This window comes from Microtus pennsylvanicus, chromosome 7, assembly GCF_037038515.1.
Source record: "Microtus pennsylvanicus isolate mMicPen1 chromosome 7, mMicPen1.hap1, whole genome shotgun sequence".
Lineage (NCBI taxonomy): Eukaryota > Metazoa > Chordata > Mammalia > Rodentia > Cricetidae > Microtus > Microtus pennsylvanicus.
Window position 1 is genome coordinate 97,962,650 of NC_134585.1, and position 27,349 is coordinate 97,989,998.

The 27,349-nt window shown below is 36.7% G+C and overlaps 1 protein-coding gene across 1 annotated transcript in view; it reads right to left on the reverse strand.

Annotated features, from left to right (window-relative positions):
• Window positions 1-27,349, reverse strand: part of Dpyd (dihydropyrimidine dehydrogenase) — a 745,624-nt gene that overhangs the window by 95,695 nt on the left and 622,580 nt on the right. Inside the window, exon 20 of the mRNA XM_075981504.1 lies at window positions 8,486-8,665. Within this exon, the coding sequence (XP_075837619.1) occupies window positions 8,486-8,665 (180 nt within the window). The remainder of the gene's footprint in view (window positions 1-8,485; window positions 8,666-27,349) is intronic.

A 27,349-nucleotide genomic window follows, 5' to 3' on the forward strand; every position in this document is an offset into this window, starting at 1 on the left:
CTAAACTAGGCACCTCTCCTACTGTTCTGGGGCTCTGGCCAATTGCACACTCTAGGTTAGAAATTACTCAAACAATATTGGTAGAAGAAAGTCCCTCATATCACGATGCATTCTGATCTGGTAATTCTGGGGTTAGAGTACTGTCTTCCTTGGACTGGCGAGTTTTTATTTCCTTGTCCTATGACTCAAACACATAAAGAGCAAATTATAACTTAGCCTCCTGCAATTTGTGGACAGACAGACAAAATCAGCCCAATAATAATGTTTTCATTGCAACCATTGCCTAAGGAACCGATAGAACTATACTCTCATCTCGAACTTTCTGACAATAGAGTGAGACCATCTGGCAGTTCAAGGGAAGTGAACCTGGGAGCCAGAGTTGCAGCTGGGGAAGGCAATATGGACAAGGAAAGGGGACAAGCTTTCATGCCCTCATCCCACCCTGTTTCTACTTCACTGGTGAGGTATGAAAACAGTCATTGGAGAAAGAAAACAGAAACAAACAACCTGCAACTGCAGGATCCCACTAACGAGATCTTCATGGCAGGTTATGTATTCTTAGGGGTCTCTATGAACTACTGATTGAACAGGCTGTGCTGTTTCCAGTTAACCCAGCATATACTGTAGAATGTGATATATGTTTTTTCTCTGATTCAAATTTCTCATGAGAATCAAGTGTTCAGACTATTTTACCCTTTCTGTGATCTGAGTTTTCATGTTGTAAACTATCCCTTGCTGGGTAGAAGTTATTTTGTAATGAAAGAGCATTAGTGTTTTTCTTGTAAGTTTTGCATATGGTTCAAAAATTTTTACTTGCCTTTAAAACCAAAGACATGATATTTTTTCCTTCCTTCCTTCCTTCCTTCCTTCCTTCCTTCCTTCCTTCCTTCCTTCCTTCCTTCTTTCCTCCCTTCCTTTATTTTGTTATTTACTTTGTTTTCTTCAAAAACTAACAGGCTGAAAAATGGTTCAGCAGTATTCTTACAGGCACTCAGGTTCAGTTGCCAATACCCACATGGTAGCTGTAGTTCCAGAGAGTCTGACTCCTTCTGATATCCATGGGCAAGGCACACACGTAATAGATATATACACATGCATGTAAAACACTCTTACACTAAAATAAAATATCAATTAAAAACTTAAAACTTGTATTATAGTCCCATCGGTTAGGATACATGTCTTGTCCTCAGCTCAGTTTTATAGTTGACCTAAATTTGCTCTAGAATCTAAATTTTATTGGATCTTTATTTTCATAAGTACAATATGTTTAAATATGTGTGTACGAGTGATAAGTTTTATTAAACAAATTCTTGGTCAGATTGCACTTTCTCTACTACATTTTCCATGCCCTTTTATTGAATATCAATTCAGTGTGTATGTGTAGGTCTGTTTTTGATCTTTCTATGGGTCCCCTTGATATATTTGTTCATATGAACACCAAAACTTGCTTGCTTGACTGCACATTTAAAAAGCTCCTAAAAGGCCATGAAGGCAGAGAGTCAAAATCTTCTAACTTTGCCATACTTTGTGAGTTATTTTGGTTATTCTAGCTCTCTCAAATCCAATGTACATTTCGAAATCAACCTGTCAACTTTAAAAACATATGTTAAAATTTTGAGTGCGATCATAATGTTCAGACAGATCAATCTGAAAACCCTGACATCTCTCCACATTTTGTCAGTAATTTAAGACTCCTTTAGCTTCCCTCTATCAGCTCATTGTCATAATCACTGGTCTGAAAGCTAATGTATTTTAATTTGGTCTAAAGTGGTTTATAGTTCTTGCCATGTTTGTGTCATTTCAAATTTGATTTCTACTGGTTTTTATTCCAGCTATTCATATAAAAATGTAACTAACTTCTGTATATTGTTTTTGTGCCTTGAAACTTTGCCAACGTCACTTATCATTTTATATTTATATATCAATTTATATCATTTCTATATTCTATTTGGCATTTTTATGTCAACAGTCTTTATATTGAAAACAGAACAGTTTTAGCACTTCCTTTAAAACTAGATATCATTCATTTCTTTTATCGTTCTCTTCAAATATTCATTTCACTTCTACTATCATGGAATAGAGTAAAAAGAATTCCTGATCAGTTGTTGATTCTAAAAGAAGCCAGTTATTCTTCCAATGTTAAGCAGTATGCTCACTGCTGAATATCTGTAGATTGTCTAGGGTTATCGTTATGAAAGGATATTGGGTTTTGTCAAATAATTTTTTGGGAGTCTAATACCTTCTATCCAATACAATAAAACTGCTACGTTTCAGTTTATAAAAAAAGTGAAAAGAAAGACAGATTAAGCAGATAATTTATTGAAAAAAGTATATAGATGGCAAAGACATCAAGAGAATGGCTCTATTAATTATCAGAAATAAAAATTAAGGTAATAATACTGACATTAATATACATATATTAAAAATAGCCAAACTAAAATGACTTAGAATATCAAATATTGCATTGAATGCAAAGCTAAATTTGCATATCCACAAGTTGCTAAAGTGTAAAATGTTTTAACTACTTTGAAAATATGCATAAAAGTTTCATGTAAACCATATAGTCACTTTTTGGCTATGCGCTTAGATGCCTACATACTATCTAAGATATATAGAAATATGTAAGCACAAAAACAAGTTGTACAAGGATACATTTCAAATACCAAGAAAGATGATGTTTTAAATTAATAAGCAAATAAGAGCATATTTATAAATCAGAATGTCCTGACTTATAAATCAGAATTTACTAACAATCAACAGCTCAGTGAGTGAGAGTTGTCATACACAGATCCTCCAACACACATTCTGTAGATTTCTGTTTAAATGGAAAAACACATGACAAAGTAATCTTGATGCATAGAAACTAGATGGTGTTTGATTCTGGTGGTGATTAGGAAGAGATGATGGCTAGGGAACACATACAATCATTTCTAGGTTTGGTTATACTCTACACTGTAGCTGAAACAGAGTCATGTCAAATGTATCTACTCATTTATTAAATACTCCATTTAATATCTATGTATTTTTTTACATGCAGATTTTATACCAGTGGAAGAAAATTGAAGTAGAAAAAGTAAATAATATAAATAAAACAAATATATTTTTTAAGACTAAGGACTGACTAAAAGGGCTTGTGGTCATTAGGCAAGCTCTTTCCCACTGAGCTATAATCACAGTTCAAATGATGTAAAACATTAAAGCTGCAGCTTACGAAACAGTCCTGTCTTCTGGTGGCTACCATCACTAGAACGGCTGTTGTGGCTATGCTATTGACTTAATATATATATGGACACTTTCCTCTGTTTGGAAACCTGACAGTCATCACCATAGAAGATTACCAGACCCTCCTCATGATGATCTGATTCTGTGTTACTCTTGATTTTTAAACAACAGAAGAAAGTAGGTGGTCATGCGCCTCTGTCTTTGGTTTTTACCTTCAAAAGAAAGCCTTGTCCCCAAAGCTGCTCTATAGGCTCCATGGCAGCATTTCTGATCTTATCCTAATGAGAGTTCCTTAATGAGTGCAGATTAGGTTCACTTATTAATATCACTGATATGTATTTCATCATGCTTTAATACCTGCTGAAAGTAATTTGGCACGTTTACTCTTTCCTTATGAATGCCTGCTATTCCTGAAAGACCAAGCTGGAATCTTAATTACAAATTGGCTTTCTCTTTTTCTTCTAAAGAAGAATACCACAGATAATTTGTGTAGTTTAATTCTATAAACATGTAGCATTGCTCTAGGTGCTTGGAAACTCAATGAAAAAAGCAGATCTGATATACAGTTTTAAAAGGCTTATAATGAGTTGCAGCAATGGGCAAGGAGATACAGGACTAGAAGATATATTAAGTTGGCTAATTATGTGAGCAAACGTCTCTAGAAGGAGAGAGGAAGTGATTTGATTTTCCCATTGAGAACGGAAACCCTTAAATGGCTTTATGAAGGAAATGAAACTCAAGGTATATATTAAAACAAGTGAGTAATCACTGTATTTATCTAGCATTTGAATCATTGTGGTGGTTTGAATAAAACTAGTCCTTATAGGTTCGTAGGGAGTGGCATTATTAGGAGGTGTGGCCTTGTTAAACGAAGTGTGTCACTGGGGGTGGCTATAGAATTTCAAATACTTAAGCCAAGCCCAGTGTCTCTCTCTTCCTGCTGCCTGACGATACAGATGTAGAACTCTTTGGCTTCTTCTCCAGCACTATGTCTGTCTGCATGCTGCACGTATGGACTAAACCTCTGAACCTGTAAGCCCAGCCCAATTAAACGTTTTCCTTTATAAGAGTTGCCTTGGTCATGGAGTCTCTTCCCAGCAATAGAAACTCTAAGACAACCACTCTGCCACTGTCCTACATGATGGTCACTGTTATAGACACTGGTATATAGATCTGGACCCTCAAGAAGTTTGGCGCATTTACCAAGTCGAGAAAGCGTAACACTTGCTTATTAGCTGACTTCATTATTTCTCTGGCTTCTTTCCAGGTCATTTTACTAAAGTGGACTCATAAAATGAAACTTATGGGTTTGTCTTTATTACTTTTTCATTGCTGTGACTGAAATGCCCTGACAGAAGAAACTTAAAGGAGAAAAGCCTTGTTTGGATTGAAGGCATCAGTGGGTACACTCTGTCATGGCAGGAAAGGCGTGGTGAAAGAAGCAGGGAACTGGATGATCAAACAGTTTTCACACTCAGTGTCTTCACCACTGTTCTCTGGCTGTGAAGAGACTCTAGGACCAAGGCAATTCTTATCAAAGAAAGCATTTAACTGGGGACTTGCTTACAGTTTCAGATATTTACTCCATAATCTTGGCAGGAAGCATGGCCCACACATGGAGCTGGAAAAGTAGTTGAGGATAACATACTGATCCACAGGCCCAGAGTGAGAGACTGGGCCTGGCATGGGCTTTTGAAACCTCAAAGCCTACCGTACCTGGAGACACACTTTCTCTAATAAGACCAATAACTCCCCAATACAGACACACCTCCTAATCTCTCTAAACCTTCCAAACATTTCTACTCCCTGGTGACTCAGAGCTCTGACATATAAACCTATGGGTGCCGTTCTCATTCAAACCACCACATTTCGGAAACAGAGAGTGCATAGAAAATGTAACTACGATATAAAGCTCCAAGGCTGTCCCCCAGTGATTCACTTCCCCCAGTGAGTCTCTATAGCCTACATGGTCCACAATCTTCCTTAATAATGCCACTAGGTGAAGACTAGTGTCCAAGCACATGAGCCTGTAGAGGACATTTTACATTCAAAAAACAAATTCCAAGGTTGTTTTCTTGCCTGTTCTTTATAATGTAATAGATAGAGGGATAACCTGATAAGCCTGGTGACTATCTGTTCTACATTCTGGCCCCACGCTGCATTCCCACATTAACCCAGTTGCAGAATCAACAATCATTAAGCCTGTCCTAAGATATAAAGATAGATAAGATGGGGGCTGTATATCACATTTAATGATGTCAGATTCCCCTCTGTATGCTGTGAATATGTTTTATTACCATTGGTTAATAAAGAAGCTGCTTTGATTAATGGCTTAACAGAGTACACCCAGGCAAGAAATCTGAACAGAGATACAGAGAGAGATTAGGTAGAGTCAAGGAGATGCCAGGTAGCTGCCAAAGGAGAAGTGCACCGGAAATTTACCAGTAGGCCGCAAACTTATGGAGATACACAGATTAATAGAAATGGGTTAATTTAAGATGGAAGAGCTAGGTAGAATACACCTGAGTCACAGGCCAAGTAGTGTTACAATTAATACAGTTTCTGTGGGATTATTTGGGTTTGGGCAGCTGGGAAACACAAGAGCAGCTTCCACTTACAAGTTAACAGATGTAAAATTGCAGTTGTATGATACCTCCTGGGACTCAGATCCTAGGGGGGGAAAGTAGTTCTTGTATAGAACTTGTATAGAAGTCAGAACCTTATATGAGAAGATGGCAATATTTAAGTTTTCCCCGTTGGAAGAGAAAGCTGTTTCAGAGACAAGGAACAGCATGTGAGATGCATCAAGCCCCAGTTAGGTTGAAACCCTGGTCTTTAACTGTTTCCCTTCCCTGGCACATTAGGGCTTGCTCCGTAGTTCTGCTCTCCCTCCACCAATGAACTGAACAGTAGGGATATTTAGTTCTATGCTCTTCTGATCAGAAACGTTGCTGCCCAATTATTAGACTGTCTGATTTCTCTCAAGGTTCCCAAACAAATAACCCCATCATTTTTCTTATTTCTCATGCCCCTAAATGCCAAATACTAACACTGATTACCAATTCCTTGAAAAAATAGCACACGTCACTTAGCCAACTTCTTTGACTAGCTAAGATCTCATAGGTTCACTTTTTCCATCAGCAGACTCTGCATTGCTATTGTTTTTTTCTTTCTCTTTTCAGGGTGTACTCTAATTGAATCTAGCATGGTTTATGAAAGTTTAAGGAGAATATCACTTGTCCTTTTCAAATGAGACCCAACTAATTCTGATGGGTATTTCTGAGTAGGATCTACACGCTTCTCATTTTCTCTGCAGCATGAAAACACTGTAGGGTAAGGTGTCATAAATAGCAGGTTGCAATGTACGAAGAGGTTGATCTCTCTCTCTCTCTCTCTCTCTCTCTCTCTCTCTCTCTCTCTAACACACACACACACACACACACACACACACACACACACACACACACACCATATTAAGAAGAAATAGACAGGAAGCCAGCTAAAATGTATGAGTCCAGAGTTTTTAGATTCACTACTCAGGATGCTAACCTTCAGGCAATGCCTCCTGTTGTTTTAGTCATACCAACTTACACCAGAGAACCCAGGGTCTATTACTAGACCATTTGCTTGTTTCTCATTTTATCCGAGAAATGATCTAGCAATCTTTTTTTTTTTTAAAAATTGAGAATACTGAAAATTATACTAATGTTCTTGCTGAAGGCTGGTCTTAACAAAATAAAGTCCAAATCTGTTTCTAGACTATTAGAAAATTCTATTTCCATTTATGTCACAGACACAGATGCCCTCTTCCTGATGCATCATTCCTTTGAATATGGAAATGGGGAGATGAGGGCGAATACTCTTTAAAAGACAGAACATCATAGCACAGAGAAGCTGCTTACATTTCAGTTCACATGACACACACCCGAGTTTATAGATGGTTATAAACTACCATGTCAGAAACAATTTCCTTGAGGTAGATATTTTTACATTGAATGTGTGTAATGCCATCTATGATTTTTTTAGTTATAAACAACCTTAGGGTATTGCTGATCATTGATAAAGGCAAGAACACTCCCTGAATACTGAAGACTCAGTCTATGATAATATGATTAGTTACACTAATAATGCTGCTTAGGCACTGTCTTCTAATTACAATATTATAAATATTAATGTCACAGCCTTTCTGTTTGATTGCCACTCATGGAGTCATTCATCATGATATTTTCCTGGAACCCACTTTGTAGATTTTCTTTTTTCCCCCTATTTCTCATTACTGAACTTGCAATCACACATATTATTCTTCAAGAATTTTTTTTATTTTTGGCTATCTGTTAGGCTAAGGGCAGTGATGTTTCTCAGGAACACTGCCCAGCTACGTGTTGTATCCCCGAGTCTTGCTGAGCCTCTCACCATCATCCAAGGTGGCACACCCATGGTTTTTGTTTTCCATTCTTTTTCATGTGACCTGTTTCAAGTTAAAACTCATGTGAATTATTAAATGCTTTCTTAAAGAATCTTTTCATACCGCCCCTCTCTCTCTTTAAAGTTAATTATTGATGTAGTGACAAGCTGAAAAGACTAAGAATTATAATTTTTTTCTCCCTCATTCAGGACTCAAGAAATATCTTCTGACAATGGTTGTCTATTTAGAATAATACAAAGGAAACACAAAGGCAAAATGCTGAAGGTTGTTTTAGAAGAGAGTTGCTCAAATCACTGTATTATACAAGATGTAAATGTAGTGTATATTTCTCAGAAAATATAGAGAAAGTTAGGCTGCAACCTTTGGAGCCCAGGTTTAACCACACAGCAGAGGCAGTTACAAAAGACACTGATTAGATTTTAATTTTAAAAATGGCATCATATTATTCAGGACTCCAGTGATTTGATTGTCTTGGAGATAGAAAATTAATGTTATAATCGCCAGAGCTTGTTAAAAAAATAAAGAAATCCCATGTTCCTCACTGGAAAGATTGCTAGTCATCGGTATAGTCAGCAAGAACTCATAGGCATTTCATATTGCAGACTTCTATCTTTTTCTTTCATATGACCTTGTGTTTTATCAGAAGGTAACTCAGGGATCTTTTGTATATCCGCAATCAAGCTTGCTTCAGAGCAATTGTACTGTAAAAGCAAATCAACATCAAACAGGCACTGTCTTTGGTACCTTTGGGGAGGTATGGCAAAGCAAATAACCTGAAAGAGAAAATGAACCCAAGCAGAGTTCTCCATTATAAATACAAGAGAAAGCAGCACATACCTGTCCTGTGAGCTCAGCAATACGTGGAACTGGTTTCCCTTTCTGATGACTCAGAGTGGCTGGACTCTGCCCATCCCAGTCCGCTAATTCTTCAATGCTCTTCAGATAAAGCAGGGCTTTGAGGCCAGTGCAGTAATCTTCAATCACTGTGAAGTCCTGATTCTGAATAGCACTGCATACCTATAGGAAGGAGGAATAGCAGATGAACATCAGACCAAGAGTCCTCTCTTCAGACAGACATAACCTTCAGTTATTTGACAAGTGTTCATATGTCTTATCTGTTGTCAGCATCGCAGAACAATAGCTGGATGTGAACAGGAGTGAGAGGCACGTGGGGAGAGGCCCTGAAGATGCAGAGGAACCTCTAGAAGTATTGACTCCTTTCTTCAAAGTTGTGTGCCAACATTTTTACAGGTGTGCATATGCATCGCAAAGCATAGGAAATTATATATGGGAAATTTGTGCAGGTGACTGAACACCAGATATATCTCCATACAGATATTAAACATCAGCCTAGGGCTGAATTTTGGTATGACATAGACACCAGGTTTCTCGCTTTCCCTCTCTTTTGACTATACTGCCAATGAACTGTTCTCAAGGCCTGAAGTGGTAAAAATGGCCTCTCTGGTGTTGGTGTCAAACTTTTCGACATTTACACAGATTTTTCTTGACAAGCCCATGCTTGAGAAACATATAGCTGAATTAAAGAACGAAAACAAAAATTGAACACAAAAATAATCTCCTAATGCTTTATGTTCATGTCGGACATAATTCACAGCTATACTGGGCTGCATGTGGGCTGTGCCCACTCATTAGTGCTTTTTTAGTACGATGCTTTTGCTGCTTTTGAGGTCTTTTGCTGTCTATATCCAGGTAGCAGTCAACCATACTTCAATTTCTTAATTGTTACCTTTTCAGGGAGGTTCTGGGATCCCAGAATAGGTTAGGCATCCCTTTACATACAGTTATCTTTGATTTATAATTAATGTATGATTATATGCTTGGCAGCTCAATCCTTAGCTTCGTAGAGGCTTAACAAAGGAAAATTGTATTTATTTGGGTCACTATATTATTTTCAGCAACTACCACATAATTTGATCTTACTATGTACTCAGTGAATTGAATTAGCGGAAAATTTTTAAGTGAACACATGTCATAAAATACAAATAAGTCACCCTAGAGTTACAGAAGAAATAGAAATCAACAACCTTCCTAACCTGTATCAAATGCACCCAGTAAAGCAATCATCCAACTGAAACCAAGAAAACCCATTTCACTTCTATTCTATGTTTCCTGGTGCTGGAGAATATGTATGGACCACTGGTTCTAGTGCACCCTACCACATCTGCATATATTCATGTTGTACATATAAGACGGAATAATTTCCCCACTCTGCAGTGCACTCTAAATCAACTCTAGATAGTTTTCTGTACCCACAATAGTGTAAATACTGTGTGAACTCTTCTGGGGTTTTTTAATTGGGAGGAAAAACAGTCTATCCATGCCCAGGACATCTGTGAAGTATGCCCCCAGGTGAACTGTTTGCTAGTTTTATCCTTTATCAATAAAAAAATCAGGAGTCAGATATTGAGGTAAGAACCTGAATGATCAGAGACGTGGAGAAGCCACCAGTGAACTCCTTTCTCTTCTGTTCCTCCATCCCTAAAGGCCAAGATCCTCTTTCAGGCCTACCTTACTACTTCCTATCTCTTATTTCTCCTCAGTTCTTCAAAAACTCTACAGCTAATTTTGGTCAGCTAGTGGCTAACTCTACTCTCTGACTCAAAGCAAACTTTATTGTCTAAATGTGATCAAAATATCACACAACACAATTGTAATTATTTCCATATATTTGCAGTCTCTTATCAGTTTAAATAGTTGGTAGAGAATCTATGGCATGAAGGGTGAGCTATGGCTATCAAGGTACTGGCAATGGTAGAAGGGAATTAGGTCAAATATGGATTAAACTTCACCCATATGGGTGAATGAATAAGGTTCTATTTCAAGGTTTTCTAGTGTCTTCTATGCCACTGACTAAATAAACTTTATTTTAATATCTATGCCTGGTAGTACTACTTGGTAATTAGAAATATTAGTAAGTTAATTTGGAGAAATTATTAAAATATAAGGCTATCCAGAATGGGGGATTGAGAAGGGAGAAGAAGTAAAAGAAAGAAAGGGGGAGCTGTACTAGAGGAGGAAAAAGGAAAAGAGAAGGGAGGGGAGGAGAGGTTTAGGCAGGGCAGGGCAGGGCAGGGCAGGACAGGGCAGGACAGAACAGGACAGGAAAGAGAATCTACTTAGCTAAGAGTCCAGTGTCCATGATGCCTGTGTAAAAGGCAGCCAAGCATGGACTCTTCTGGACAAGTTGAGGCTTAAAAGGAAGGCTAAGGAAGTAGGTCATGTAGGGCAGTAAGCAGGAAAGATGTGAGGGGCTTAAGTCAAGTGTTGCAGAAAGCTTGCTGGAAACCCAAAGCTGAGAAGTGATCCCTAGATTTAGCAATCCAAACAACACTAGAGGTGCTTGCATTCGTAGGGAAGAGGCTCTGTCCAGGCCAGAGAGTACGTTGTTTGTGAGGTTAAAGAATGGACGAGGAATGAAAACTTAAGGTATAAGGACATCCTGAACTTGTAGGACTTTTAGCTTCTGTTAGGGCAAAAAGAGAGACCTAGGGAATATTGTTTTCATTGCTCTGTACTTTAATTTTTAAGTTATGGTTTATGAGGATGTAGGCACTTTATTTTCATAGTAGGACAGAATGACTTCTATGCACTGAACTTAGTTAAGATGCCCTGAATGACAGTGAGATAAGACAAAATCAGTGAAATATTTAACATGAAAGGAGTTAAAAATAGGCCTGGTTCTCTGGTCAACAGCTTTTAATTATATCATTTAGTCCTCAAAATAACTCTAACAAGAAGACTTATATTTGAACCATATTTTTACAGATAAGGAAATGGGATCTTAGAAAGGTCAAATTAGGAACTGAAGGTCCATGTGCTATGGACGCTTACTCATTGCCACACAGGACTGATGGCTCTAGAGGACTCATGAACACATATGGTTCAAATCTGCACAGGGCTCACATGGTCAAAGGTGAGGTAGACATAAACAGAGACAAAGGAAAAGTCATTTTAAAGTAATAATAATCATCATCATTCCTAAACAGTTTCAACAAACATGTTTAGTAACATTTGATCTTCAAACCCAGTATGGCTGCATTAAAAATAAAATTCATATGATGGCTAAAAATAATCAAATTTTCATTCGTCTTCTATATTGCACGGGAAGAGTGAAAGTAATGATAAATCAAACCCACAAAAAGAAGAAATAAAAGGTCCTAATTTCCAGTATTGAAATGTGATTTATTTCTATTAGGTAGGGAAGAATATAAGACTCTACTTCTTTGGCATAGTATTAATAAACTTTCTCAACACTGATAACATTTTTGTTTTTAGAAAAATTTTGAGCACCTCATAATTACCTCCACAGGTTTTCTTGTGATTTTTTTAAGCTGTTGAAAGCAACTAATACTTTCTAACACCTTCTTTGATCATGCTAAGATTATAAATTTATAGTATATGCTTTTACTATGTGTGTCCTAGCACACACATGCATAAGAAATGTGATTTTTTGCAATAACAAAACAAACCTCAACATATAAAAAAAAATTGGAATAACCCCATGTATCTTATTGGATCACCATGGCTTAAAAGTAGAATTCAACAGCAAAACTAATTCCAGAAAGCTCACAAACACACATTAAACAGTGTTCACCTGAATCATCAATGGGTTGAGGAAAAAATAAAGGGATAAATTAAGACTTCCTAAAATTCAATGAAAATGACCACACAACATACCGAAATTTATAGGGCACAATGAAAGCAGTGTTAAGAGGAAAGTTCATAGCACTAAATGCCTACATAAAGAAGCTGGAAAAATCCCACACTAGTGAATTAACACAACATTTGAAAACTTTCTAACAAAAAGAAGCAAACTCACGCAAGAGAACTAGATGGCAGGAAGTAATCAAATTGAGAACTGAAATCAACAAAAAAGAAACAAAGAAACCAATACAAAGAATCAATGAGACAAAGACTTGGTTCTTTGAGAAAATCAACAAACCTTTATTCAAACTAACCAAAAGGTAGAGAGAGAATATCCAAATTAACAAAATCAGAAATGAAAAGAAGGACATAACAGAAATGGAGAAAATCCAGAGAATCATAAGGTCATATTTCAAAAACCTGTACTCCACAAAATTGGAAAGCTTAAAGGAAATGGACAACTTTTTGGGTAAATATCACTTACCAAAATTAATTCAAGACCAAATAAGCAAATTAAACAGACCTACAACTGCTAAAGAACTAGAAATAGTCATCAAATTCTCCCAACCAAAAAAGTGTAACCAGGAAAAGCAATCTACATATTCAGTGCAATGCCCATCAAAATCCCAGCAAAATTCTTCATAGACCTTGAGAAAACAGTACTCAACTTCATATGGAATAGCAAAAAAAAAAAAAAAAAACCATGATAGCTAAACAATCCTGTACAATAAAAGAACTTCTGGAGGCATCAAAATCCCTGACTTCAAACTCTAATTCAGAGCTACAGTACTGAAAACCACCTGGTATTGATATAAAAACAGACAGGAAGACCAATGGAATTTAATCAAAGACCCAGATACTAATCGACACACTTATGAACACCTGATTTTCAACAAAGAAGCAAAAAAATGTAAAATGGAAGAAAAGCAACTTCAACAAATGATACTGCTATAACTGGATATCAGCATGTAGAAGAATTAAAATAGAACCATATTTATCACCATGCACAAAACTCAAGTCTTAATGGATCAAAAACCTCAACATAAAGGCAGCCACACTGAACCTCATAGAAGAGAAAGTGGGAAGTACACTTGAATGCATTGGCACAGGAGACCACTTCTTAAATATAACTTCAGTAGTACAGACACTGAGAGAAACAATAAATGGGACCTCCTGAAACTGAAAAGCCTCTGTAAAGCAAAGGACATGATCAATAAGGCAAAACGGAAGCCAACACAGTGGGAAAAGATCTTTACCAACCAGACATCAGACAGAATGCTGATCTCCAAAGTATATCATGAACTCAAGAAATTGGTCAAATGAATAAATAATCTGATAAACAATGGGGTACAGTCCTAAACAGAGAACTCTTAACAGAAAAATCTAAAATTGCTGAAAGTCACTTAAGGAAAAGTTCAACATCCTTAGCCATCAGAAAAATGCAAATCAAAACAACTGATATTCCATCTTACACCTATAAGAATGGCCAAGGTTAAAAATACTAATGATAACTTATGCTGGAGAGGTTGTAAGGTAAAAGGAACATTCTTGTATTGGTAGTGGGAGTGCAAGCTGGTAAAGCCTCTTTGGATATTAGTATAGTGATTTCTGAGAAAATTAGGAAACAACCTTCCTCAAGACCCAGCAATACCACTTTTGGGTATATACCCAAAGGATGCTCAATTGTACCACAAGGACATGTGCTCAACTATGTTCATAGCAGCTGGTATAGGAGGTTCTTCTGTCTTTGTGTTGCTTTCATTGGTTAGTAAAGAAACTGCTTTGGGCCTGTTGATAGGGCAGAACTTAGGGAGGTGGAGAAAATTAAATGGAATGCTGAGAGGAAGAAGGCAGAGTCAGAGAGATGCCATGGATCTGCTGCCTGAGATAAACATGCTAAGACTTTGCTGGTAGGACACAAGTTCGTGGTGATATACAGATTAATAGAAATGGGTTAAACTAATATATAAGAGTTAGCCAATAAGAAGTTAGAGCTAATGGATCAAGCAGTGATTTAATTAATAGAGTTTCTGTGTGGTTGTTTCGGGGCTAAGCTAGCCAGGCTGTCAGGACGAACAAGTGGGCCCTCACCCTCAACAAGCAGCATTGTTTGTCATAGCCAGAAGCTGGAAACAACCTCAATGCTCCTCGACTGAAGAATGGATAAGGGAAATATGATACGTTCACATAATGGAATACTACACAGCAGAAAAAAATGACACCCTAAAATTTGCAGGCAAATTGATGAATTTAGGAAACATCATATTGAGTTAGGTAAACCAGACCCAGAAAGACACATATCATATGTACTCACTCATCAGTTACCTTTAGATACAAAGCAAAGAAATCCAGCCTACAATTCAAAATCCCAGAGAACCAAGACAACAATGAAGATCCTAAGAGAGATGCACATGGTTCTGGTCTATATAGAATGTAGAAAAACACAAGATCTCCTGAGTAAATTGGGAGCACAAGGACCATGGGAGAGGGTAGAAGGGGATCAGAGAGGAAAAGAGGGAAGCAGAGAAGAATGTATAGCTCAATAAAATCAATTAAAAAAGAAAGTAAAAAATATTCTTTGATAAATGGAATCTAGAACTATTTTAACAAGAATTAACAGAAAAATATAACCTTAGTCATTCTAGATTCTTTTCCAGAGGGAAAAATATAAAAGCTATTACTTTTCATAATCCAGAAGTCTAACATTTGTATAGGGCAAACTCAGTCAAGATTGAATTATCAGAGCACAGTCTTGGAATCTTTGAAATATTAAAGAACATTGTGAAGCCGTGTGCTTTATATGCCACAATGTTAATGTTCTGCACAATTGGGAGCTACACCAAGTATGAGAACTGAAATTTGAAGAGAAAAAAGAATTATACTCTAGCAAGTGGTGGGTGTCAGAGGCAGCAGTGGAGTTTGTAGGCAGGTGGAAGGGACCACTTGCACATACACACATACATAAAGCAATGTCCACACTATGTATCTTAGTTCTTAATAGATCTATTTCAGTTTTACTGTCCAATAGGATTGAATGTACAATTTTTCTTGACGTATTTTCTGATACTAGGAATTTTGCATATTGATATTCTCTTTAAAACTTTTAGGTTTGGGTTATAGCTCTGTGGTAAGCATTTGCTAGGCATGAACAAAATTCTGGTATATTAAAATAAAACTTAAAACACATGAGCCCATCTGGAGAGCTCATTAAAATAAAGATTATGTAGGTTCTTAGTGGGATACTGGAATTAGGTCATTAGTGGCAAGTTTCGAGGCTGTTGGACCACACATAGACTAGTTTGGAGTACTGGTGAAGGTCAATATCATCTACATCTAAAATACTGTCTGCAAAACCGATATCTTCCCAACATTATTTTCTTATTTTTCCTCTATTAGCCTTATTAAAATCTTCACAGCCCCTAAAAGACATGTTATTTATAAGAATCTGTGACTGAAGAGACATGAATAGTTTTCTGATTACATAATACTACAAGAAAATAAAAGCTAGGATTTACAGTTAGGAACTGAGCTTCATCTGTAGAATGTGATCCCAGAAACTGGAAGTGCTCAGAAAGGTGCCTGTCATGTCAAATTCACATTCCACGGAGGGCAAATGATGGAAATGCCAATGGACAGCTGCTAAGTCTAAATGGGTGTATTTTATATGGCATCTTTTAATTGTTTGTTTAGCAGCTTTGATTAATGACTGATCATATGTTTGTTTAGTATAATTGGTAGCGTCTTAGTGGCTAAGGCTGGTGTATCCTTCTTCACAGCAGGGTGTTAGGTACGATTATGATAATGAACACTGTCCCATCAATTACTTTTATAAGTGTGAGTATACCTATATTGAACTGTTTTAAATAGGGATTTTAAGATCCTCAATGGGACCAGAACCATGTGGGTATGTGGTAGGCTGGTACTGGTTGCCTGGGTAATGTGGTTTGAGGTATGTCATAAAGTGTTCTCTGCATCAACAGCTCCCCTCTGGGGGTGTGATATGCTGCCCTTGATTTTTAATCTGAGTGGAGACACACTTTATCAAAGACCTATCTGTGGGAAAGCAATGTACAAATACCTGGGAAGTGACAGAGAGTTTAAGGGCCTATTTTTATCCCATAATTCCTCATTAATGTGAAATTAAATTAATGGTAAATTATGCATTGATGGAGATTTATGTCTTAAAAAGCTCCTTTCCATGTTCCATTTCTTTCAGGAGTCATAATAAACCTCATTTAGGCAGAGGAAGACACAATAGTCTTTCCTTTAACAGGAAAAGAGGCCAGATATGAAGTATCACTTTTTAGAGTCAGATCTAGTTCCATGACATACTAAGTTAAATGGTGAAGAATATACACAAAGAAGGCAGGCATAGGGCACATATCTGTAATTCTAACACTTGTGAGGAGGAGACAACAGAATCAATGGTTCAAGGCCAGTCTCTGAAAAACAGGGACTTCCAAGGCTATCCTGGGTTACATAAGACCCTGTTTCAAGTCAAAAACCAACACAATCAAACCAAAGAGCACTGTACAAAAAAAAAGAGAATAGATTACTTGAGTTCAAATGAATTCTTAGATGTGTATTTGTTAGCTTTTTTCATATCAAAGTAGAGATGAAACATTCTGCAAATAGAAAACTATAGGCAAGATGGTAAAGTATTTAAAACAATAGCTACTGCTTAGCAAATAAGTCATAGGTTAGACAGGATGCAATTTTTAAGTTAAAAAATGTTTGGTTCAATGTCATAGAAGAAGGTTGTGACCCTTGATTTTACTTTCATTAGGTTAAAAAATGTTTTGGTATCAGTCAGTCAATTTACGTGTAGGATACAATTTTCACTGGGGGTTGTATCATTCCTGTCTGAGTCACCCTACCCTTTTCCAGTCTGAACCAAGTAGATGAATTCCTGCCGTGAACATTCACTTGATCTTATCGGTGTACATGGAAACTGAAGGTCAGATTAACAGATGGAACTGGACTGCGTTGGTGCGAGCTCAGTAGTGTAGAGTTTAAAGTACCTAGCAATGGTCAAATGAGAAAAACATTGCTTATTCAAAACCCCCAGTTTCCTTTTAAGAATCCATGACAATTGATTAAGATCTGTTAAGTCTAATTCCAGAGTATAATCCCAACTAAGTAAGTAATCTGTCAAAAAACACCCTGTGAAAGCAGATAACCCTGATCCGCTCAGGTTTGGTGTAAGAGAGTAGCACGTGTTTTCAAATGAAAGTTTAAAATGTACTAAAGTTCTAAAATGAATATTGTGACCTATGAGATATAACCCAGATAAATGGATGGCCATAATTATCCTTTTTGTTATTTTATTGCATAGACAGACAAACTACTACCCAGATCTTAGAAATCAATGCCTTCAGGTTTGATACATATTTGCAATTTAAATCTCTAGTACTCTCGAAGTTCCTAATAGTGCAGAAGTAAAATTAATATTAGAGTGTGAAGATATTCAAATAAGAATGCAAGTGAAACAATGAGCTTTATGTTCACATTTACAAACTCTTACGTAGCTGCCAAGAATTCCAAAAATTTTCATGAAGATTGTTTACCCATGAAACATGGATTGAAACATATCAAACAAGTGTATTTTCAAAAGATTAAGAGATTTCATTATGTGCATTCCTTGCCTTGATATGTAACATGTGTATTCAAGTGTTGAAGAGGTGAGAAGATGGTATCTGAGCCTCTGGAACTATCGTTACAAGAATTTATGAACTGCCTGATGTGGATGTTGGGAACTTAATTCACTTCTGCTAAATTAGTACATTAACCACTGAGAAGTCTTTCCAGGCCCCATCTTTAAAGAATTCTTGGGGAAAATGATCTATTTTTACTAATCTATTTTGATAAAAGATTAAACTGTTTAAACAGTGTCAAACATTTGAAATACTTTACTGAGTGTTTAGTTTCCAATGCATGGTGTTAATAAGTCAGAAATACTTAGGTTAAGATTTATTTTCCAAAAATGTGCTCAAAATAACATCAAAGAAAATTATTTTTTTGTTTTACTTTTGCACATCTATCTTCCATATTTTCTAGATTCAGAGTGCAGAAAAGTTAAAGGCTCTGCCCTGCTCACCCAACTCATCAGGAGCACAGCTGGCTCCTACCCTGCCCAAAGCAGCTTCTACTGTGGCACTACCTCTGCTGTCTACATATCAGAGAGTGATGTGATGTTTGGATGAGAATGACCTGCAGGGGACCATTTATTTGAATACTCAATTCCTAGCTTGTAGAACTGTGTGGGAAGGATTCGGAGGTGTGGCCTTGTTAGAGGAAGTGTATCACTAGAGGCAGGGGTGAGGTCTGAGCTTTCAAGGGCTAAAAGCCACTTTAAGTTAGCGTTTCTGTCTCCTGGTTGTGTCTAAAGATGGGAGAGCTCAGTTACTACTCCAGGACCATGCCCACTTGCGGGCTGCCATTCTCTGTGCCAAGACAGTCACAGACTCTTAACCTTCTGAAACTGCAAGCACCAAATAAACTCTTTCTTCTATAGGTTGCTGTGGTCATAGTGTTTTATTGCAGCAAACAAAAAGTAACTAAAGTAATTGGGACATGTGATAACCTGTTAATAAGTAATGAAACCCACCTAAACACTGAATATCAAATCAAATTCACAAGATTACTAAGAGCCAGAACCAACAACAGGACTCAGAAGTCCTGACTTCTGCAGATATTCTTGTGGGTCCTTATTTAGAAAAACTTTTGTCTTTAATGTGACAGAGGTTTTACATATGAAGAACAGTGCTTATTAATACTTTTCATCAGAAGTATCTCATTGCAAAATAATTACAAGTGTGTTGATCAGCAATGGCATAAACCCACAGATATTTATCTCTTATTAGTCTCCATATGTGTATGACCCATTTGAATAATTAATACCAAAACACAGAACAGACCTTCGTTGTGCTGGGGAGGTAGTGCAATATTCAATTCCACCTTTTCCTAGCTACTGGCTAAGAACATCAGATTTCCAGGGGCATACAATTAGTAATTCCTCACTAAGAGTTGAGCTTGGACCAGCACTGACAAATATACTTTTAAAAATGGTGAATAATACATATTGTGTAAGTAATAATTTGAATAACAATATCGCCCTGTAAGCTTCCGATACTAAATAAACAAGGCATTGCTTACTAGAATTCATGAATAAAACCACCAAATTATAAATTTATGAAAATATAGGTAAAAAGACAGCCCCTGGAGATACATATTATTTAGTGAGCTGGATGGAGATGTATTTGTATATTCACCATAAAACTAGAGCTCTTCGTTGTTCTATTGCATTAGTTTCCATTTGTTGGAGCTGTACAACATCAAAGTCCTGATGTCCCTCTATATTGCATTTAGCAGTAATGTAGCAGACGATGTGAAGAAATCAAAGTGAGAGTTTCTAAGTAGATTCCTGGCAATTGAGACAGCAGGCTCTTTCATCTGCTCAGTAACTGTGGTAGTGCATTGATTTAAACTCCTTCTGAGATCTCAAATGCTTTTATATTCTCAGGTCTCTCAAGCAGCCCCCGCCCCCATGTGATAAAATTTTAGCATTCAGCAGAATACCATCTTGTTTCCCCCAAAAGGAGAAGGCTTATTTCAGCTTTGCTACGAAACTGCTCTGGATCACTAAGTAAAATAGCTGTCCAAATGTCACTCTTTTAAGAAATCTGGTTTTGTGTTACTTTCCTACGTTCTGACAACAGTAAACTGAACTGGAACGAAAAGAACAGCAAATAGCCCCCATGGATGTGGCTTTTCAAAGGTTTCACTCAGGATAAAGAGCCTGATAGAAAAGCAGTTCTGCTCATTAAATATTTTTTTTTTTTGTTTTTGTTTTTCAAGGCAGGGTTTCTCTGTGGCTTTGGAGCCTGTCCTGGAACTAGCTCTGTAGACCAGGCTGGTCTCGAACTCACAGAGATCCGCCTGCCTCTGCCTCCCGAGTGCTGGGATTAAAGGCGTGCGCCACCACCGCCCGGCTCATTAAATATTTTTAAAGTGTTTTTAAGTCGTGACTCCTTAATAAATCCTGTTGCTTAGGTGCGACTTATTGTGTTTTATTTCAGGATATCCTGTTTATTTATTTATTTTGTCACTCACTTTGTGTATCTTCTTATTTAGCCTCTTAAATTGTAGCACGTCTGACAAATTCAAAGCAGATGAATTCCCTCCTGCCCAATCAAGAAAGGGCTTTTTTGGGGCTTACATAACCATTTTTCATTGTCAGCGTGTGGTTATTCTTTGTCTAATTAATTTTCTAATCCAAGTTCAACTAAAGTGAGGGATGAAGAGAATAAAGTGTTTTTAAAATATAGCTTACTGAGATCTAAACCACATTTGGCCAATTAGAATAACATTAGCAGTTCTCCAAGGCATGACAGGTAAGAAGTTACCAATTCAACTACCCGTCTGAAGGGCCTACAGAAGGGCTGCATTTTGGGGTTGATGTGAATTCACTGAGGATGGCCTGGGCTGATTACTCAAGGCCTCTCCTCTGCAGGGGAAGACTCCCCTGCCTTTCCCCTTATATCTGTCCTTTACAATTGAGCTCCTCTTGGAATCAGATCTCAATAATAGCCTGAATGAAGAAATAATAATAAAAAAGTCATACAGAGACACAGAACCTCTAGCCTTTCATGTAAGGCTAGAGGTAAATTGGGCAAGCCCAGCTCAACATGTGGAGTCAAAGAATGGTGACTGCTCTTTTGCATCGTCAAAGACAGTGCTATTGATGGCTCTGCCTCCCTATGGACATAAATACAGTTCTCAAAAGCGTACGACGGCCCCAGAGTTCATAAGCCAACAGGCTCCGGGGAACACCATTCTTTGGTCATGGCTGTGGCTGCAGCTGGTGGAAGCTTGACCAATTTGCTCCATAGGCAGTAGAAATTTCTTGTAAAAGAATTTCTCATCTGCCTGGGTCAGATTTTAGTGTAGCATCATTTGCCATATTTATCTTCCTTCACTTTTCAGGGATAGGCGGTGATGAGTGGGTCTGCCTGGAGCACTGAGCGTGCTCAGCCCTTCTCGTAATGAAAGTAGAGCAAAAAAAAAAAAAGAAACTACACATCCAAACAATAGCTATAGCTATCATATGACTAAAGTCTGAAAAAGACGCCCCTTTTCAGCAGAGTCAGTCGGCACAGTTGGGAAGGATTTGTCTTATTGTTTAGTAAAACACCACACAGAGTGTTGATCACTGAAGGAAAATGAAGATAGCAACAGAGGGTCTGGAGAGATGGATCGGTGGTGAGGAGCACTTGCTGCTCTTGCAGAAGACCTGGGTTCTTTTCCCACAACCCATATGGTGCCTTACAATCATCTCTAATCCCGTTTTCTGAGGATCCAACATTCTTTTCTGATCTCCATAGACACTGTATGTCTGTAACACACATACATACACACAGACAAAACATTTCTATGTGTAAAATAAAAATAAAGAAATCTTTAAAATAAAATGATATCAAGACAGTGTTAGTAAAGGAAAAACATTATTCTCTCATCACTCATAGTAAAAGGACATATCCACCAAATTAAACAAGTATATCAGAATCCACATAAACTCACATTGAATACTTTTCTTTTGAATTGAATTATTTTTAGCTTCTATATTCTTCATGGTAACTCTTTAATCTTAATTTATTGTCTTAATCCTTAATTATTATTTAAATCCACTGACATATTCCCAAATGTTAAGAATCGATTCCACTTATTCCACATCTTCTTGATATTCAAACTTCTATTAACCATAGTTATACTGGACAAAATTTTATTTAGGATTCCCAGTCTGCAGACAAATTATGACATCAATTGTTATTAGATTTTATTTCCTTTAAGGGTAACTGAAAGGGATTTGTACCTCAGAATTCTCTGAAGATAATATTAGCAATTGCTGAACTCATAGTATCAAATCCAACATTTGTAATAATTTAAACTAATCCACACACATATCAGTACATATGTTAAGACTGTCAAATAAAATATTTTTACATTTACTATATGGCTGTATATTTTGATGGATATAAAATATAATACCATAGATAAAATGGGGTCATATAGGCTAAGGGAAACTTTAGTCTTTTGCATCTGGATTCCTTAACATTTGGAATTCTGTATCGCACACATATCCAAGTCAGTCCAGTTTTCTCTTATCATTGAGAATCATATTTCATTTTACATAGCACTTTATCTTTAAGAATTTCTATGTAAGTCTCTCTTAGTGTCCTCCGTGTTGTCTAAGTTCTCTGGGATTGTGTTTTGTAGGATGGTTTTCTTTGCTTTACATACATAGATCTAATCTACATGGGAAATAGAAAAAGACAAGATCTCCTGAGTAAATTGGGAGCATGGGGATCTTGGGGGAGGTTTAAAGAGGAGAGGGGAGAGGCAGGGAAGAGAGCAGAGAAAAATGTAGAGCTCAATAAAAATCAATAAAAAGAATTTCAAGTTCTTGCCTTAAATAAGTTATAATTACTTCCTCAATTTACTCCAAGCAATCCAAGCTAACTGTCCAAATTTATTATTCTGTACACTTGTGTAAACACTGACACTTAAAATGCCCTGTTCTCCTCTAATGCATGTCATTAAAACCACCGCAATTGTGCAGCAGGGCTTTTCTCTCTGCTTTTGCTAGATATGCAGACATTGCTATTTAAAGCATTATTTTGCATTCTGACCATGGGATAAATTCTCAGACTCAACATTTTACTAAAGAATTTTTATCTATCTATCTATCTATCTATCTATCTATCTATCTATCTATCTATCTATCTATGATCTATCTATCTATCTATCTATCTATCTATCTATCTATCTATCTATCTATCATCTATCTATCTATTTATTTATTTTTTACTTCTCAAACAATTTTCCACCCATCCCTCTATTCTTTCATTCAGGAAATACAAATTCACGCATTAACTCTGGTTTGCTTCCACACCTTACTACGGAGCATAACCTATGACTGCAGCATCCTGGAGTCAGGGTGCTTGCTTTCTGCTGGTAGGGATGTACCGTCTGTGCAGAGCTGTTGAGAGACCCAACTGAGACAAGAATTAGGAAGTGCTAGTTATCAGGAAGACATTATAGGAATGTATTTAAGACAGTGTGCCTGATTCAGAAAGAATACCTGTCTACATAGGGAAAGTTTTTAGTTACTTCCTTCAGACAAACTAAATTCTAAGATAAGTTACTCCATAGAGGCCTAGGAGGAAAATGATGACATGTGTCTTTTAAACAGTTAATTATACAAAATAAGTACCTTAGAGAATTTTGATACTAGGGAATGATTGAGTATCAATTATCATGCCTTAAAAGTATGAACTAACTAACACATCACCATTCCATTAACCAATCACTATACTATAGACTTTAAGCCAATTATTAAATATAAATAGGTGAAGGAATTTATAATAAGGAAGATTTCATTAAATTAAATTCTTTATGGTTTCTATTTCAGTATTGTCTATAAAATGTTAAACTTCTGTGCATATTCAACCCTCTGGCATTATGATATGGCATTTTCAGTTACAAAATATGTTCAGCAACATTCACAGGATAGTGGCAAGAAAACTATTTACATTCTGAGCTGTTAGAACAAATACTACCTAATTAAATAATTCTTTAACTTGCAATTGAGTGGTTTTTAATAATTTTTAAAAATCACTCACATTTATTTTGTGTGCCTTAATCAAGACTGTGACCAATGAATGCAAACTTCCCCTTCTTTTTGCTCTGTAGATCCATGCACTTGCAATATTGAGTGTACTTGGCCATAATGAATTCACTGGTAAATTAATAGATTGTTTTCTCTAGCATCATTGCTTTTGGGGCCAGTAATGAGTCACAGAACTTTTTTCTCACATCATAGGCAACATTCCCACATCTAGTTTGATTTGAATGAAGTTAATATCCATACTGTAGTGATTGATTTAGGAAAGGCAGTAATGAGATTATGGCTCATGCCCTTAAAGCTTGACATCTGAAATCCTATCATTTTCCACATGAAGAAATATGTTAAATATTATAATATCTGACATGTCTATCACTGTGGGATTAAGCCAGCTATCTGAAACATTGGTTTGATATTTTGATCCTTAGACACATTATCTTCTTTTGTCTTACAAACACAGAATAATTGATTTGAGGATAATGGAGATTTATATTTGCATGCTCTCAGTTTTAATTCCAAGAAGTATTAATATGTCCTCCTGGTTTAGCTCTCTCACCTTAAACAAAAGAAGTCAATAGCAAGCACAGCTCTTTCCTTTGATTATGTGGGGTATAATAGAGTAAGCAAAGTATTAACTAGGGGCATTCATGTTTTCAACATGAGTCTGCTTGAAAAGTTTTGACAGATTGTTTTCTCTCTCCTCTCTCTCTCTCTTTCTTTCTCTCTCTCTCTCTCTCTCTCTCTCTCTCTCTCTCTCTCTCTCTCTCTCTCACATACACACACACACACACATCAATATTCAATTCAATATTCAATGTGTGAGCACACACAACAGGAGAACACTTTATTTTGAATATTCAATACTCTATCCAAAGGAATAAATTAGTATATTTGCTAAGAGTTATGAACAGACATACCTTTCTGTGGAAGGAAATATTTTCCAGAATTTTTGCTTATTTTTATATTCTATTTCTTCTAACCTTTTCCTCAAATAGTCATAATCTTCTAAAACTTCAAGACATTGACTGATGCATTATAGGCATGTGTGTTATGGGGTAAACAACAGCTTTCTGATTGTAGCTAGAAGCTGTTCCACAGGCAAAAACTCATAGCTGATATGTAAAACTAGCCCAAAATAGTGGCTAGGTTGGACATATGCTAGAGATTACTGGGAATGACCTGTGAATTATTTACTATGTGGTCTCTTACTGTCCCCACTTAAATATTTACTGATTTAGATATAGACAACTAGCTAACCATTCTCTTCTTTTACACCTACGAGTATCCACATATGTAGTTCTAACTTCTATGCTGTCTTCTAAGACTAAAAATGCAGTGTATCTCATTGTAGGGGTAAGATGTGCATTCATTTATCAGCATTTAGTTTTACATATAGTTTTGAACTAGCTACATGTCTCTAAATTACTAAATAAAGCATCTTCATCAAGCACTTTCCCTCTCCATCTTGACTGTGTTGGCTAGTATTTTGATAGCATGATGGATATTGGAGTTATTTGGGTAGAGGGGCTCTCAATTGAGGAATCTCCCTCATAAGATATGCCTGTAGGCAAGTCTGTAGTGTATTTTGTGATGCAAGATTAATATGGGTGTACCTGGCTCCCTAGGGGCAGTGTCATCACTGGAAAAAAAATAAGAAAGCAAGCTAAACAAGCCACGAGGAGTAAGCAAGTAAGCAGAATTTCTCCATGGACTCTACTTTAGTTCCCACCTCTAGGCTCCCGCCTCGACTTTTTGAACTGTAGGCTATAATATTATGCAAACCCTTTTCTCCAAATATTTTTTCACAGCAACATAAGCCCTATCTTCTCTATAGCTAGAGAGCAATCCAAGATATCCTGCTCCTGGTAGCCTACAGTTCTATTAGTCCGAAACCTAAAAATCATGTTTTCTTCCTTTATTTTCTTATCTATAAAGACCTGGTGTTTCAGCAAACCTTGGAGTACTTCAACTATACTGTGTGGATCGCTATGGTAATCCGTTGTCATCTCTCACCTGGATTGCTGCCACAGCTTCATTTTTTTTTTTGATGATAAATTAAGAATATTTATTGGATTTCATCAAAGTTCTTTTTTTTAATTTTTTTAAGTTTATTTATTTATTAAGGATTTCTACCTCCTCCCCGCCACCGCCTCCCATTTCCCTCCCCCTCCCCCGATTTTTCTTTCCATCCTTAGCTCTCCTGAAATTATGTGCGTAGGCAACAGATAGAATCATTACTTTGATGTAATAACTGGGTCAGACCACTGATAAAGTTCATCTCTTTCAATTCTCAGTTTAATGGTCACCTATAGGGACTTCCCCTACCAGACAAACTAGCAACTCACTCACTATCATCACATTGTCTAGTTTAAATATTCTCCATGATAGCCATTACTATTTGATATTGTTTGTAGAGTTCATTGTTTTTGTTTTATAAAGGTCATTTGTTTTGCAAATGCATACAACAAAGTACACTTATCTAACTGTGCCCATCCCCATCTCCTTTCTCCCTTCATGTGTCATGCATCGCTATGTCTACCCCATCTTTCCTAGTTGTCCATTTTCACATTCACCCCTCTTGATCGCCTTCTATGTGTGTGTTTCTGTGTCTGTGTGTGCACGTGTGCACAAAGGATTTGTATGTGAGAGAGAAATGCAGTTTTTCATTTTTCTGAACTTGGGTCACCTCACTTCACTTTGCCTCATATCTGTGACAATCAATAACTTGGGTGAATGAACCCAGATTATGACTACCGCATTGATACTTGACACTGATGTCATGAGTCTCGCACCTGAATTTCTCAACAAGCATAATTTGCTGATACAGTTGAAGACACACTCTATACAATCTACTTATCTTTTCCTCAACCATATATAGTTTGAGAGTAAAGACACTTATTTTGATCATGAGAATTTGTAAAAGGTATGATCAGTAATTTTGAGAAACCATTTACATCATAACAACTGAATTCACAGGAAATCTAAGTCTACCTCTACCGAGGATATGCTAAATATGCAGACTTATCTAAATGTACCTATTTTTACATTTTGCAAAAATCAAAATAATTTATTCCACTTGTGATAATAATTAAAATATCAATGTGTTCTTAAATAAAGAACTCATATAATTTTACACTAAGACATAAAGAGACAATAACAAACAAAAACAGTACTTCTCCAATTTGTTCACCTTCCATGGTTGTTTATTTGTTTCATCTTTTTTCTTTTCCTTGGATAGAGTCTTACAGTGTAGCCTTGGCTAGAAGGAACTCCAGAATTCTCTCTACAGACTGGGTAAGCCTAGAACTCTTACGAGATTGACCTGCCCCTGTATTCTGAATGCTGGGATTAAA